Source organism: Carcharodon carcharias, chromosome 4 (genome assembly GCF_017639515.1).
Source record: "Carcharodon carcharias isolate sCarCar2 chromosome 4, sCarCar2.pri, whole genome shotgun sequence".
NCBI classification, from domain to species: domain Eukaryota; kingdom Metazoa; phylum Chordata; class Chondrichthyes; order Lamniformes; family Lamnidae; genus Carcharodon; species Carcharodon carcharias.
The window spans coordinates 133938137-133953090 of NC_054470.1; the positions used below are offsets into that span (position 1 = coordinate 133938137).

The following is a 14954-nucleotide window of genomic DNA, read 5'->3' on the forward strand; positions in this document are numbered from 1 at the left end:
TTTCTGATTAGTTTTTTCACTTCCCCTCTGGTCCTTCTATATTCAGCCCGATTCTCCATTGTATTTTCTACCTGACATTTATCATAAGCGTACTTCTTCCTTTTCATCTTCACCTCTATTTCTCTCGTCATTCAGGGTGTTCTGGATTTATTTGTCCTACCTTTCCCCTTCAAGGGAATAAACCTTGACGTTGCTTGCAATACTATCTTTTTGAAGGTAGCCCATTGTTCAGCCACCATCTTTCCCGCCAACATTTGATTCCAATTCACTTGTTTCAGATGCAGTCTCACCTCATCCAAGTTGGCTTTCCCCCAATTTATTATCCCTGTTCTGGATTGCTCCTTGTCCTTCTCCATGGCCAACCTAAACCTTATGATACAATGGTCACTCTCTCCTAAATATTCTCCCACTGTTATCTGATCCACTTGGGCCAACTCATTCCCCAGAACCAAGTCCAACAGTGTCTGCCCTCTCGTTGGACCGGAAACACACTGCTGCAGAAAATCACCTTGAACGTGTTTCAGGAACTCTCGCCCTTCTCCAACCACCGCTCAAGTTCAGCAACCCGGAGCTCAAGTTTCTGCAGCTGGTAACATTTCCTGCAGATGTTGTCATCGAGCGCACTTTGTGCCTTCACGACGTTCCACATCCCACAAGATGCACATTCCACATGGCCGAACTGCACTGACATACCTTAAACTTATATAAAGTGTTTACTCACCTGTCACTCACCTATCATCTCCTCTCCTTCTCATGCTCTTTATGAAGTGTGACTGCTCTCTCCCTCTTACATTGTTTATGATGTCTCACTTCTCTCTCCCATTTGCGCCTCTTGCTGTTCTCTCTCCTTGTGCACTTTATGAAGTCTCACTGCTCTTTCCCTCTCACGTTATTTATTAAGTCTCGCTGCTCTCTCCCTCTCGCATTCTTTATGAAGTCTCGCTCTTTTTAAAATGAAGTCTCCATGACCCTCCACGCTCTTTTTAAACTGAAGACTCCTCACTCTCCACAGTCTTTTTAAAATGAAGTCTCTGCTACTTCTGCACTCTTTTTAAAATGAAGTGCCCACCACTCTCCACGTTCTTTTTAAATGAAGTCTCTGCCACTCTCCACGCTCTTTTTAAAATGACGTCTCTGCCACTCTCCGCGTTCTTTTTAAATGAAATCTCCACCACTCTCCACACCCTTCTTAAAATGAAGTCTCCCTGCTCTCCGTGCTCTTTTTAAATGAAGTCTCCACCACTCTCCACGCTCTTTTTTAACTTAAAGTCTGGTTCTTCTCTGTGCTCTTTTTAAAATGAAGTCTGTCTGCTCTCCACACTCTTTTTAAAATGAAGTCTCCTCACTCTCCGTGCTCTTTTAAAAATGAAGTCTCTGGCATTCCCCATGCTCTTTTTTAAAATGACGTCTCCTCGCTCTCCGCACTCTTTTTAAAATGAAGTCTCCTCGCTCTTTTTAAAATGAAGTCGCCACCACTCTCCGCGCTGCAGTTTCAGCTGTCTTCCGTTCTTTAAGGACCTTCACTGCATTTTATGCCTGAGTAGTGTCCCTGAAGCTGGAGATTCTTTGATGTCACTCTTGGTCACAGGAGTCTGCTGTGCATGAGTAATGCACCTTGACACCGAAAATGAGTTGGTTTGTGGAACCTTGGAGGGGGGAGACAAAACTCCCAAATGGAATTGTCTTATTGACGTGACGGTGAGTTTTGTTAAGCAATTTTGAGTTTATTTATCTTCTCCTCTTTGACTTCTTACCACCTGTAATAAAGAGGAGAGATGTGGAACCAATCCCTCAGCCTCCACCATTGCAACTCTTAATCAGCCACTGGGGGTGCTCCCGAGAGGAATGACTTTGTCTCTGACATTTCACTCACTCACTCTCAAGAGACTCTTAACAACAATTTTGACAACACGTGACAGATTTGGAACTCTAAGAAGTGGGATTCAATCCTTGGTCTCTTGACGGGGCATTAAATATTGGCACTCTAATGTGCTGTCTCACCATACAGCTTTTCTTCGCAAAATATGGTGTGTATGCTTACTGATTGACAGTGTGGAAATATTGTCTGTGTAGGCAGCAGGTTGCTGATGATATTTGCAAATATATTTCTCTTAGTGGTTCGGCAACTTGGTAACCATGGAGTGGTGGAATGATCTTTGGCTGAATGAAGGATTTGCCAAGTTTATGGAAATTATCTCAGTTAACATCACGCACCCAGAGCTGCAAGTTGTAAGTATTGACAAGCTTTTTTTGAAGAATATAAGTAAATCCAAGTCTTTATAAGGGCCATTGTTACACAGTGGTGAAGTCTATCCTTTCATAGAAATTGTACTTAATGATTTGTAACAAATATCTCACATTTACTTTTGGTGGAAAAGACCAGCTGAACCATTGATTCCAGTTGGTGGAGCTTGAGGAAATGCAGAAAGATAATAGGCAAGTCATATTTACATTGATTCAGATGCAGGAGTGTTACCTCTCAAGGTGGTGATACTGTAGTCTGCCAGTGAACAGTGACAAACAGATTCAAACTTCCCATGTACATGTGACAAGGTCCTGATTTTTGGAGGCAACTCCAATGTGAGCTGCTTATTTGTTGCTTATCAAAAGTTTGATTTTCAATTTCCTTAATCTGCCCTCCTCCATCTTTTAGCAGCTAACCAGTGGATGATAGAAGCTAAAAGCTTAGGAACAAATTACCACCCTGCTCTTGTGCTTTTTTTAGCCAAACACTGTGTCTTTCACAAAGAGGTGTAACTGTGAAAATGAAGTGCCATAAAAATAAGAAATGGCCATTCATGTTTAATCAGTGAGATGTTTCAGAGAATAAGTAGAAATTTTGTATTTTGTCAAATTCTAGCTACTATCACCTTTGATTTAGCTGCTAAAAGGTTTAACATGGGAGAATAAGGTAAGTTTGTGCAGAATGTTATACTACAGGTTTGTCAAAGATACTGAAATGAAGTACATGATGATATCTCTTGTTTGCTCAATTCAGCTAGTGTAATTCAGATATGTTCAAGCCCTGAGAGGGAGGTGTATATATTCTGTATGACACAGTTGAGTTGCATGATTCATGTGCTGTTTGATAGTTGGAGCAAGATAGTGACTGGAAGTCATGCTGTAGACAAGGACCTATTCACTGATTCATTCTCTGTAGATATAAAGGAGAAATGTTAACTTCCCTACCTTATGGAAAGTATTGGTCTAAAAACTGGCCTGATTTTGGGGCATGGAGTTCACAACTCGTAGTATGCCCATGCTGATGCAAATCTTGGTGGACACAATTCAATTTCTGTGTACCACCTTGTATGCATGATTGTAGTGTTGGATTGCCACTCTTGCATGCCGTCTGCTCCTCCAAGCTGCCTGTGACTTCTGCACACATTGGATTTGGGGATAGAGCCTGGCAGCCTTGTATGCCAATCATGTGATAGAACCAGTCTGTTTTTCTTAAAGCTAAGTTGTGCCTTAAAGGGAAAGTGCACAAAAATATTGCTGCAATGTGAATTGTTGCTAATTGAACCAGAGCAGAGGATTCCAGAGTGATGGAGTGCTGGAGGCATAAGTAGTGCAAGTGAGCAGGAGAGATGCTATGGTTCCACAGGGACCCTGGAAGCCCTCAAGGATCACCCTCAGAAGGGAATGGGAGATCAACTCCCTCAGTCTGGACCCAAAGACCTTGCAGTGTTGCCACAAGAAGTCGTATGACCTCAGACTGGTCAAGGTCAGTGAATGCATCTTCACATGATGCCACCTACCTGACAAGCTACTCAGTGCATTTGGCCTCCATTCTGTGGGAGAGCTTGTAGGTCTGCTGATGTGACGCACTGTGTTTGGGTGATTTGCCTACCTAAGCTTAATAGCTGGAGGCACTGAGAGGTGGGTGTGAGGCCGGCAGCATTGGTAAGTGTGTGAGCCTGATGAGGTGGAGTATTTGGATGTTAGGCATGAGTCTTTAGTGCAGGGAGTGCTGCTGGATGAGTGACGGGGATGTGGTACATTGAGAAGCTGGTGTTGTAGGAGATAGCACATGAACATGCATTCATTGATGCTGACCACCCTTGTGAGATCACTTAGACCTCTTGTGGCACTATTGATAGGGTCTCGGGTGCAAACTCTGTGAGTTCACCTTCTTGCTCACCTGTTCCCACTCACTTCTGTGAGTAGACCTTGTGGGCCTCCTGCCCCCTTTGTACCCAGGGCATTTCTCTTTCTCACATTTATCACTAATGCTTTTAACTCTATATCTATCACTTTTGATGCCTTTATCTGCGCTGGTGTTTACTTTGCAATAATTTATATTGCTATAATATTGTTAAATGCAGCTTTCCTTTAAGATTCAGCCTGCCTTTAAGAAGGAAAAGGTTTGCAGTAACATGTGGTCTGCAAATAACACTGCTGGGCTTTCCTGCTGTTATGCACAGGGGCCACAGACAATGTTCAGTAGCTAACAACAGTGTGAGAGCTGCTCGGGCCAATGCTACAACCATTCAGAAGACATTGGTACACAATGTTTGTATGTTGTCCACCATAGATCACAAATTGCAGCCCTTGCACCCAAAACAATCGAGCTAACTAATTTCTAGCCATTTGTAGACTGCACAGCTTAATTTCCTGTTGGAATGTTCATATTAATATTTTTGTGTCCACTTTTCTCTCAGTATAAATAACTGACCCATTGAACTCTTTTTGTGACTTTTATTGGTTTTATTAAATATGTTGTTTAGAAGTTGAGCCTCCTTCAATAACAGACTCTTTAGGATTGTACAGCCTGATCACATACAGTGTACCTAACTTCCAATGTGCTTGAATATCATTCAGTCAGTTGTACTGATGAAACATTTTTCATCAGTTTCTACAGGTTTTGCTCAAAAGTTTTTTTTAAAATAAATTGTTTGTAGAAAAGAATCTTTATTAAAGAAAAATTTGTGAGAGGTCAATTTGATCAATTCCATGGTCTGTCAAACAGATACATTAACATTTGCAGGAATTAAGCTGCCCTAGTGCTGGAACAATTTTGATATAATTAGCATATGAACAAAGGCTTTGAGACAAGTGATGAAAATCCATTAAGGTAGACATTTCTCATTGAATATACCATTAAAGACTGGGTCTTGACAGGGTAGACACTGAGAGGTTGTTTCAGCTGGCTGGGGAAGCTAAAACAAGGAGGCACAGTTTCAGAATAAGAGATTGATCATTTAGGACTGAGATGAGGAGAAATTTCTTCACCCAAAAGGTTGTGAATCTTTGGAATTCTCTACCCTTGATGTTTGTGGATGCTCCGTCATTGACTATATTTAAGGTAAGGATAGACAGATTTTTGGTCTCTTAGGGAATCAAAGGATTAGGGAAGCAGGTGGGAAAGTGGAGTTGAAGCCTAAGATCACCAATGATCATATTGAATGGTGGAGAAGTATGGTCTAGTCCTGCTCCTATCTCTTGTGTTCTTCTTTTGTACAGTAAGTTACATGTATTGGTCACCTATAGCATCAGAGGATGGGATCCTTCCAGAGATCCATCTGATTGACTTAAATGATTGCTATAAACTGTAAGCTGTATCCTTTGATCAGTCTACTGTTTTATAATTACTCTAATACCCTTGTATTTTATTGCATATTTTGGGCAGGTTAGCACACTGAGGTTTTCAGTGAAACAGATCCAAAGGAAGCATTTTAATGCCTCCTGGTGATGTTGCTAACATCATAAATGATTGCGCTTTCATGAGCAGTGGATTAAAATGATTCTGCTTTGCGCTAACCATAACGTAACTGCAGCTGGGAGAAACTAGATAATTTGATTTACCTGTTTTTCACATGTATTACCAATCCACTGCTTTCTCATTAAATGGAACTGACTGTATCATCATTCTTTCCTACCTTTTTTAAAAAAAATGATTGTTTATACATGTTACTGACAGGAGGGGGGTAATTACTTTAAACAGCACTGATTTCTCCCACCATCCATAAACAGAAAGGTGTTTTGACTTGTTTCCCTATTTATAAGTGGTGGGGTATTTCCCAACCCCTTGGTTTTTGTGTGACCCAGTTTTCTATTAATGACCCACAGCAAACTCGAGATAGGATGAACTAATAAAGAGTTAGTTTATTTGCACACGCAAAAGCAGGGTCGCAATGTTGCCTCCATGCTCAGACAGTAAAGAGATGGTTTGAAAAAAGAAAATTTTACACTGCATATACCACAGAGAAAATAAATATTAGTTCACATGAGGTACCAATCAAAGCCCAATGAGGTATTCCTTCACAGAAGTCGGTGGGCTGAATAATTCACTTCTCCAATGCTGTTGACTTCACACAATGAGATAAGCATGCAGAGATGAATCAGTCTTGTAGGTGATGACACAGAATTTCCATCAGAAGCAGTGTAGATTGTGGCCAGGTATTCCACCTGGGCAGAGCTCCTTGCCTGTAAGGTTTCGAGTTAGATGGTAAACAGTATACTGAGCTGTGAAGTTCAGAAAGGCAATATTACTTGTTCCACAAGCCATGGCCCATGTCACATAATTCCCACCTCTCCACCAGGTTTTTGACGAAAGATATGAATCCATCATCTGGATTCCAAAGACTGTTGAATGTCTCAGCCATTAGAATTAAAAGGAAGGTTGTGGGGCCCTTGTCTTAGCAGATAATCCATCTCCTGTTGACCAGTTTAGCTTATTAAAAGCTGATGGCCTTTATATAGCTCTCTTTGAATTTGGGTTGTGCAGTACACAGATGGTCACTAGTGACCTCTAAGAGATAACAAGGTGCTGGTTTTCCTGAAACTACCAGGTTGCATCTTTTGTTTGGGGGTCACAGACAGACATAGGTTCAGCCATTTTAAAGGTCTTTGTTCTGTTGTAAAATTTTAGAAGTAGCAATGAGCATATCTAGATATATATATTTTATAAAAATATACAGTGTGGGGTCTTAGTCCCTTATAATACTTCAGCCACCCTCATGGCACCGAGTTCTGGGTCATTACCACTTGCCTCCTCACATTCCCCTGCATCTATTGCCCAAAACCTTAAATCTGTGATCCCTAGTCCATCTGCCATTAGCTGATGGGAAGCGATTTTCCCTGTCTACCTTATCTAAGCCTGTCATAATCTTGAACACCTCTATCAAATCTCCCCACAATCTTCTTTGCTTCAAGGAAGACAACCCCACCCTTTCCAACCTAGCATTGTTGCTAAAATCTCCCATCCTCAGCACCATTCTGGTAAATCTTCTCTGCATTCTCTCAAGGATCTTCATATCTTTCCTAATGTGTGGGGACCAGAACTGGATGCAAAACTGTAGTTAGGGCTTAATGAGAGTTTTATAAACTTTCAGTATAATTTGCCTGCTTTTGTACCCGGTGCCTCTACTTATGAAGACCAAGATCCCATAAGCTTTGCTAACAACTCTCTCAATCAAAGATCAATGCGCATGCACCCCTGGGTCCCTCTGTTCCTGCACACTTTATAGAATTGTGCCTTTAAGTTTATATTGCTTCTCCTCATCCCTTTTGCCAAAATATATCTCCTAACACTTCTGTGCATTAGATTCCATTTTCCACTTGTCTGCCCATTTTACAAGCCTAACTATGTCCTGCAGTCATAAACTACACCCTTTGGGTTTGTGCATTGCAGTGTGCATTTATAAAAAAAAACTCGTTCGCCCATTCCAACTGTAGCAGTGCAAATGGCTGGTATGACTCGGAATTCTCCATTCTTTGCACAATCTCAACTCAGTTGGTACATTACAAACAGTATATCAGGGGTATTGGGTAATTATTCCAAATAAAATAAGGGATTTGTTTCACCTTTCTTTTCACAATAACTCTTTGAACAAGTTACATCCTTCAACAACGTTTTTATTTTTCTCTTATATTTTGGGTCTTTTCTAATTTGCTCATGATTCTATTCAGCTTCTGTATTTTGGATAAATGTAACTGTTCAGTACCAAATTGTTAAGCCTTAAAGAATGTGTTCATTAGCCTTGATAGCTGGGGAAATTTCAACATTGATCCAGCATAATAAATGGAAGAATTATTCTATTAGAAATTTTTAGCCACTGGAATTATCCATACCTTCATAGGATCTCTATATTCATGCACTGAAGACAAGAATGTCTTTGGACTTTGTTTTAAATTTAAAACTATTAAAATACATTCTACAAAAGGTGAACCAATAGTAACATGCATAAAGTGCAGTTAAATAATCATACAAGTTTTTTCAGCTAAGAAATGGATTGCAATGTTAAATGTTAAGCTAACCTTTTGTAACTGATTACGTTATAGAACCATAGAATAATATAGCTCATAAGGACATTTGAACCACCGTGTTTAAGCTGATTCCTTTTGATTGAGCTATTCATTTGGTGCTACTGCCCTGCTCTTTTCCCATAGCCTTGTAATTTTTTTTCCCTTCATGTATTTATTCAATTCCTTTTAAAAGTTACTATGAATCTGCTTTCACCTCTTTTTCAGGATGTGCACTCCAGATTCATTACAATTTGCTGCATAAGCAATTTTTCCTTCATGTCAGCTTTGGTTCTTTTGTTCCTAATCCTCCTCTTCTTTAAGCCAGGGCTATGTTATTGGCTCAAAATCATGGACTCTTGTGGTGACTTGTGCCTACACCTCATCAACCTTATTTACCCGGTGTACATGCCCCTCAAACCCATCATGGACTGCCTTGTGCTTGCTGCCTGAACTATTTTTTACAACAGTGCTTTTCTTCTCTCTCAATCCACTGCACCTTGTTTCTCCTCTCTAATGCTTTATCCTGGTGCCCATCCCCCAGCCAAATTAAGTTAAGCTCTTTCCCATAGTACAAATTAACCTCTATGTGAGGAATTTGGTCCCAGCTCTATTTAGGTGCAATGCTTTTAAAAAAAATACATATAATCTTATTACTGCAGGAGTCTGCATCAATCGAAACTTCATCTTGGGAGCTGCAATCTGATTTCCTCTTTCTTTGGAGTTTTGAAATGGCTGCTTTTCTGTCTTAAAATTTCAAGTTGATTCCAAATTCAAATGTAAGAACTCTTCATATATCCCAAAGAAAGTTATTGTACTTTCATGAATATTGAATAGCTGAGAACTCGGATTTGAAATGCACTGCCAACGATACCACTAAGCCAGTGTTAACCTTGAATTATTCTTCTTTAAATCCAGTAAATATCAAAACTTGCAACATCATATTGGTTACGAAGCATAAAAGATTTAGAGCTGCAGTAGTACTGTGATAGACACTAAACTAAAGTTAAGTGGGCAAAGTTAGCACATTTTAGTCATGGCCCCTTCTTCGTCCTATTGGTTTGATACTTCTGTAGGCAAGAGGATGATTGTTTGGCCTTCTTCCACGCATCTGTCACTGATTCCTGGAGAGAAGCAGTGGGGACCAGCCAGGTATAACTTTGTCCTCTGATTTTATTTCTTCCAATCAGGAAATGCCAATGACCCTGCTCAGTGCCTGAGAAAGGGGATGTAAGAACCGTAGGATCCAAACCTAAATCTGTTCCACTCCTGTGGCACTGTTCAGTTTTGTTTAAATAACAGACTAATTACCATTTGCACAGCTTTGGAAAAGTTGTGTGTAAAGTGCAAATGTGAAATTTCAAAAGTGAAGTCTAAATCTTTTTGTTTCTCACAGAGGGAATTCTTCCTGGATAAGTGTTTCAGTGCAATGGAAGTAGATGCCTTCAATTCTTCACATCCAGTATCCACTCCAGTGGAAAACCCTGCACAGATCCAAGAAATGTTTGACAATGTCTCCTATGAGAAGGTAAATAGATGGGAAATTAACCTATGGTCACTTTCAACCAAGTTGCAACTTCAGCAAAGAAACAGAAACAGAGTCATTGGCCTAAATTTCCATCACCAAGGCGGGGAGCAGGAGTTGGGAAAATTCCAGGCACTGCCCACCTACCTTGGGGGAAAGTGCCTGCAAGGGTGGGATCTTCATTGTTGGGATGGGGGTGGGTGTGAGCTGAAGTCAGGCCAGCTGATCCCTGAGAGAGGTCAGAGGCATACACACGGGCTGCCATGTGCTGAAGCTGGTGGTTTAAAGGCCTGCCATTGTGCTGTGGGAGTTCATCCCAGTTAAAATAAAATACAAGCACGTTCCAGCACTTGCCTCATTCCCCATGCCCCATCCGTGCCACCTCATCCCCTGTGCCAGGCTATGCCCCCACTCCCATGGCCCATTATGTCCCATTAGTGTTTTATCAAATTTATTGATTTCTGGCCTCTCAGCCAAGCCTCATTATGTATGCCTGGCTGAGAGCCAAACATCCATTGCTCTTTTGAAACACCTGAGCCCTAGAGAAAACACTTCTTGATTGACAGCTTTGACTCTCCAATCTTTGCTGTCAATTTCACAATGTTTATTTACACAGGTTAAGAGGTTTCAAGTGCGTCCAGTTTCTGTTATTGATACTTTAAAGGTCTGGATGATTGACACTTTTATTGATCTGCAGTGAAAGGACTTTTTTAGCATAGTGGAAAATAATGAATGAATAACTTTTTAAAGCTTCTTTCACACATGCTAGTGTCACTATATGGTTCATTGGTTCTACACTGTGTCTAGTGGGTCAGTGGGCAAGAAAGTGCCATAGCTTGGCATTAGAGGCACAAGAGGCCATTGGGGAGGGGGGGGGCAGGGGTGTTTGGGGGGCATAGCTTGGCATAGGGGCATGAGGAGAATCTTTTGAACCCATCTTTTAAAAGGTCCCCCATGTGCACTATGGTTCACAACACCTCTGAGGGGCCATGAACCACGACTCATTGAAAACATGGTACGACTTCATGAAAATTGTGGAGGAGTAGGACATACCTATCTCTGCCATGAAGCCAGACAGGTCAGGAGTGTCAGTTGTGGGCTTGCAACCTGAACCAGCCTGCATCCCTGAAAATTGGACAGCCTGGGAATGGGAATGTGAATCTCAGAATCAGGACCTACCCACTATTTTTAAAGTCCTCCAGAGTCATCCCAACTCACCAAAAATCCAAGCCATTGTGTAGCTTATTACTTGTTATTTTTAATGTAGTGGGAGGATGCTTGACTTCTAAATAATTTATCACATTTATTTGAAAATGAGTTACTTCATCAAAGGTTCATTCAGAATTCTGTAGTGATTAGGGAGGAATTTAGCAGATTAAAAAATTGGCGACAGAGAAAGTAATGGCCATTAAGATAACCCAAACCCCTAATGGTTTTAACTCTAGAGTATTAATAATATTACAGGTGTGTTGGTTCTAATTTTCCAAGAATTCCCTCGATTCAAGCAATGTGCCCTTTGGAATGGAAAGATCTCTGCAATGTTTAAGAAGGTGGGGGTAAGGAGGGAGAAATCAGGAAACTAGAGACTAATTAGTTTAATACCAGCTGTGGGAAGCTACTAGAATCTGTTCTGAAAAATTGAGTGAATGAGCACATGGACATGTGTGAGCTGACCAAAGAGAATGGGAAATGGATTTGAGAAGTATAGGCCATGCAAACTTAATCTAGTTGTATTTGTTGAAGAGGTCACGAGGAAGGTGGATGAATACAGATGTTGCCTATAAGTACTTTCAGAAAGTATTTGATAAGGTTCTGCACAAGAGATTATTAACAAAATTGAGAGTGAATGTAATTGGTGGTGAGCTTGTGATATGTGATAGTAATTTGTTGGGAAGCCACAGTTTGGGATAAAGGAAATGTTTTGTGAGCAGGGCTATGACATGTACATTCTGTTCTCTTATCTTTCCTGACACACCAGTATATGATAAATATAATCATATAGATACCTAGGATTATTATGTACAAATTAACTTCAAATTATTTCCTTCTGTGTAAAATACAATATGGATACCATCTTGATGAAATCTGTACTAGTTTCAATCCATTTAATGAAAATCTTTTGTGAACTTAATAAAATTTTCAGTATTTTTTAAGTAAGTGTTTTGGTTTATATTCAAAAAAAATGATTTATGAATGATTAATTAAACTTGGTGATTTACATAGGATCAGGAATTAATGGGACTTGATGACACTGTGCTAATGCCACAACTTGACATAAATATGTTTGCAATAAATGCAGAGTGTAAAATTAATTGGCCTGCACTGTCTTTGATAACGCAGTAATGTTGTAATGTAAGAGATTATGGGTATAATGTTTGACTGGTCTGAATTGCAGGGAGCTTGCATTCTGAACATGCTGATGGACTATCTGACAGAAGATGTTTTTAAAGTGGGTATTATTAAGTACCTACAGCGCCATAGTTATGGAAATGCAAAAAATGAGGATTTGTGGAACAGTCTGACTAATGTAAGCTCAAGTACTCAATATGTAAAATCATTTTTGTTAATATAGTCCCTGTAGAGTGATGATTCATGTCAACATTTTTATGTTATTCTCCTTCTTCACACTCTCTGACTAAAATTATTGAGGGTATTCATGATCCTTCCTGTAAGCCACTTTTCTTTGGTCAAGGATGCTAACTAGTAATGGATGAATGAAATAATAGTAATGGAGAGATAAACTGGTGTAAATCACCAAAATATTGTAATACATTTTTGAACAGTTTTGAAGTAGTTACTTCACAAACTCGTAGCCATTTTTTTTGATGTGCTTACTTTATTTCACGTACTAGTCACTGTTACTCAGTGGCCTGCTGCCAGAGCATCTGCCAGTGCCACTGTTGTTAGCTACATTGCACAGTTGTGCCTTGACTTCTGATTTGTTTTCTCTTTGTGGGGAAACAGTTAGATTCCTTGCTTGGTATCTTCTAGATAGGAATATTACAGCTAAATATTTGAAGTGCTGGCAATCTATGAACAAGTTGATCTATTTTAAATTTACTTTTATGTTTATCCAAAATGACAGGCAGAAACAGAGCAAAATTTCTTATTGAAAAATGTACCTTAGTTTCAGTTACAGAAGAGACAGCCTCGTATTTGAGTACCTCATCCTCATTGATCAGGGGAATTTTTTTTATTTCCTTTATTTGTTTTCATGTGACACCTTTGAGTGAGATGATTGGTTTGGTGTCAGTTTGTCATGAATAATGTTTTGTGCCGTGTACCAGGCTCATTTTTTACAAAACCTTAGCTACCAGAGAGAATGACAAAAAGGAAATTTTAATTTGATCAATTTTGGTACCTGAGCCTTGGTAATTTAAAGCTTGGATCCTGAAGCTAGAATGGCTACGTGCTAATCTACTGAGTAAAACTATATTGAAGGTATTCATAATCAAAGTTCCCTAGCTATTCATTTTGAAGTGAAATAATTTTAACTAATCGCTGAATTCCTTTTAAAAGATCTGTAAAAAGTAGCCTGAATCAAACGGCCGAACTTTATGGGCCATCCGCAGCTGGGAAAGCAGGCAGGACCCATAAGTTAGGGTACTGGACCATCGGAGGCGGCAGTGCTGTCACCTGATCATCCACCCCCACTGTGACTTTATGAGCACTGGGGGAGGCATTGGTTTGGTTGCCCACCCATAGCCCAATTAAGGCCCATAAGAGGACAACTATTGCCCAATTAAGAGCCTCATCCTGCTTCAGCCCTGATTTACCAGGCAGTGGATCAGGCTGGCACTCAACGTGCAACTGGCCTTTGAGATTTGAGCTTCAAATGACCAAGATGGGATCCTTGCTTTGCAGCATAAATGTCAGGGGTGAGGTGGCCTCTGCTTGGTTGGCACTTCCTGCTTTGATTTTTTTGGTGACGGCCCTTCAATTAGTATGAGGCAAGACTCCATCCATCTCCAGGAGGATGTCCACCTCGTAGAGTTACCAGCCTATCGAAGGCCAGCAGCTGTGCACTGTGGCAGCACCAAGAAGAGTGGGTGCCGCTGTTGGTAATGCAGGTGGGCCATGGAGGTGGCATTCAGCGATGGACCCGGACATTCAGGTACATCCGGAATCTTGCTGGGGCCAGGCTGACGGGTCCCGGTGAGTGGAAGCGGAGTGGTCGGGCATGTTGGACAGGGCATGGGGGAGGGTGGACTTGGGAGGGAAGACTATGGGGAGGGGCCTCCACTTGGCAGCAGGAGCCTGGCAAGAGGCACCGCTCCCTCCCCACCCTCACCCTTTATGAATTCAGTTCACTTTAGATAGTATGAATCCTATCTTGGGTATCTAAAGGGCTTTCAGATGAGTTGGATTATGAACACAGGACTAGAGGACACAGGCTTGAACTTAACCAGCTTTGAGTGAGACCAGAGTTTGGAAGAAACTTTCTTCCCAAAATGCAGGATTATTGGAGCAGTTGTAAAGTAAGAACAATTCAAACAAAAGCTAGCTGATGATTGACTATAGAGAGGGAAATGTCAAGAGTACATGGATGAATTATTTGGACTTCTGTTTGATTGGAGATCAGTGAGTACTTTTGTGAACCTACCCCTCAGGATATGAAATGGAATAGGGTCCACAGGAGAGAGATTGTACTTGATCTTTGGAAGGAGGAGATATTAGGCAGGTGATAAAACCTTGGTCAAAGAGTAACATTTTTATGCAGTGTCTTAAAGGAGGAGAAGGTGAGGGAAATGCAGAGAGCTTTAGGGAGGGAACACTGGGCATTAGGGCCTAGATGACTAAATACATAGCTACTAGTGATGCAGGCAAAGTAAGTGGGCAATGCATAAGCTGCCAGAGTTGATGGAATATAGGTTTCTCAGAGGATTGTTGAGTTGGAGGAGGTTACAGAGTTAGGGAAGGGCAAGGCCATTGAGGGGTTTAAAAACGAGGATGAGAATTTTAAAATCAAGGCAGTGGACTAGGAACTAATGCAGATCAGTCAGCACAGTGGATGAATAAATGGGACTTGTTGTGAATTCGGGTACAGGCAGCAGAGTTTTGCCATTTTACAAGAATTTAAGCAGAAGCGTTATGCTATATTTACGGTTATTTAATTTTCCCATAATTTAAATAACTCCATATTTAAATAATAGCCTAAAAGTAAATCCCATATTTTCTTTTT

General features: G+C 40.6%; 1 protein-coding gene across 3 annotated transcripts in view; it reads left to right on the plus strand.

Moving 5' to 3' along the window:
- Window positions 1-14954, plus strand: part of erap1b (endoplasmic reticulum aminopeptidase 1b) — an 82740-nt gene that overhangs the window by 27241 nt on the left and 40545 nt on the right. For all 3 annotated transcript variants that reach the window (XM_041186034.1, XM_041186036.1, XM_041186035.1), the window contains 3 exons: window positions 2116-2229; window positions 9644-9775; window positions 12168-12299. In XM_041186034.1, the coding sequence (XP_041041968.1) occupies window positions 2116-2229; window positions 9644-9775; window positions 12168-12299 (378 nt within the window). The remainder of the gene's footprint in view (window positions 1-2115; window positions 2230-9643; window positions 9776-12167; window positions 12300-14954) is intronic.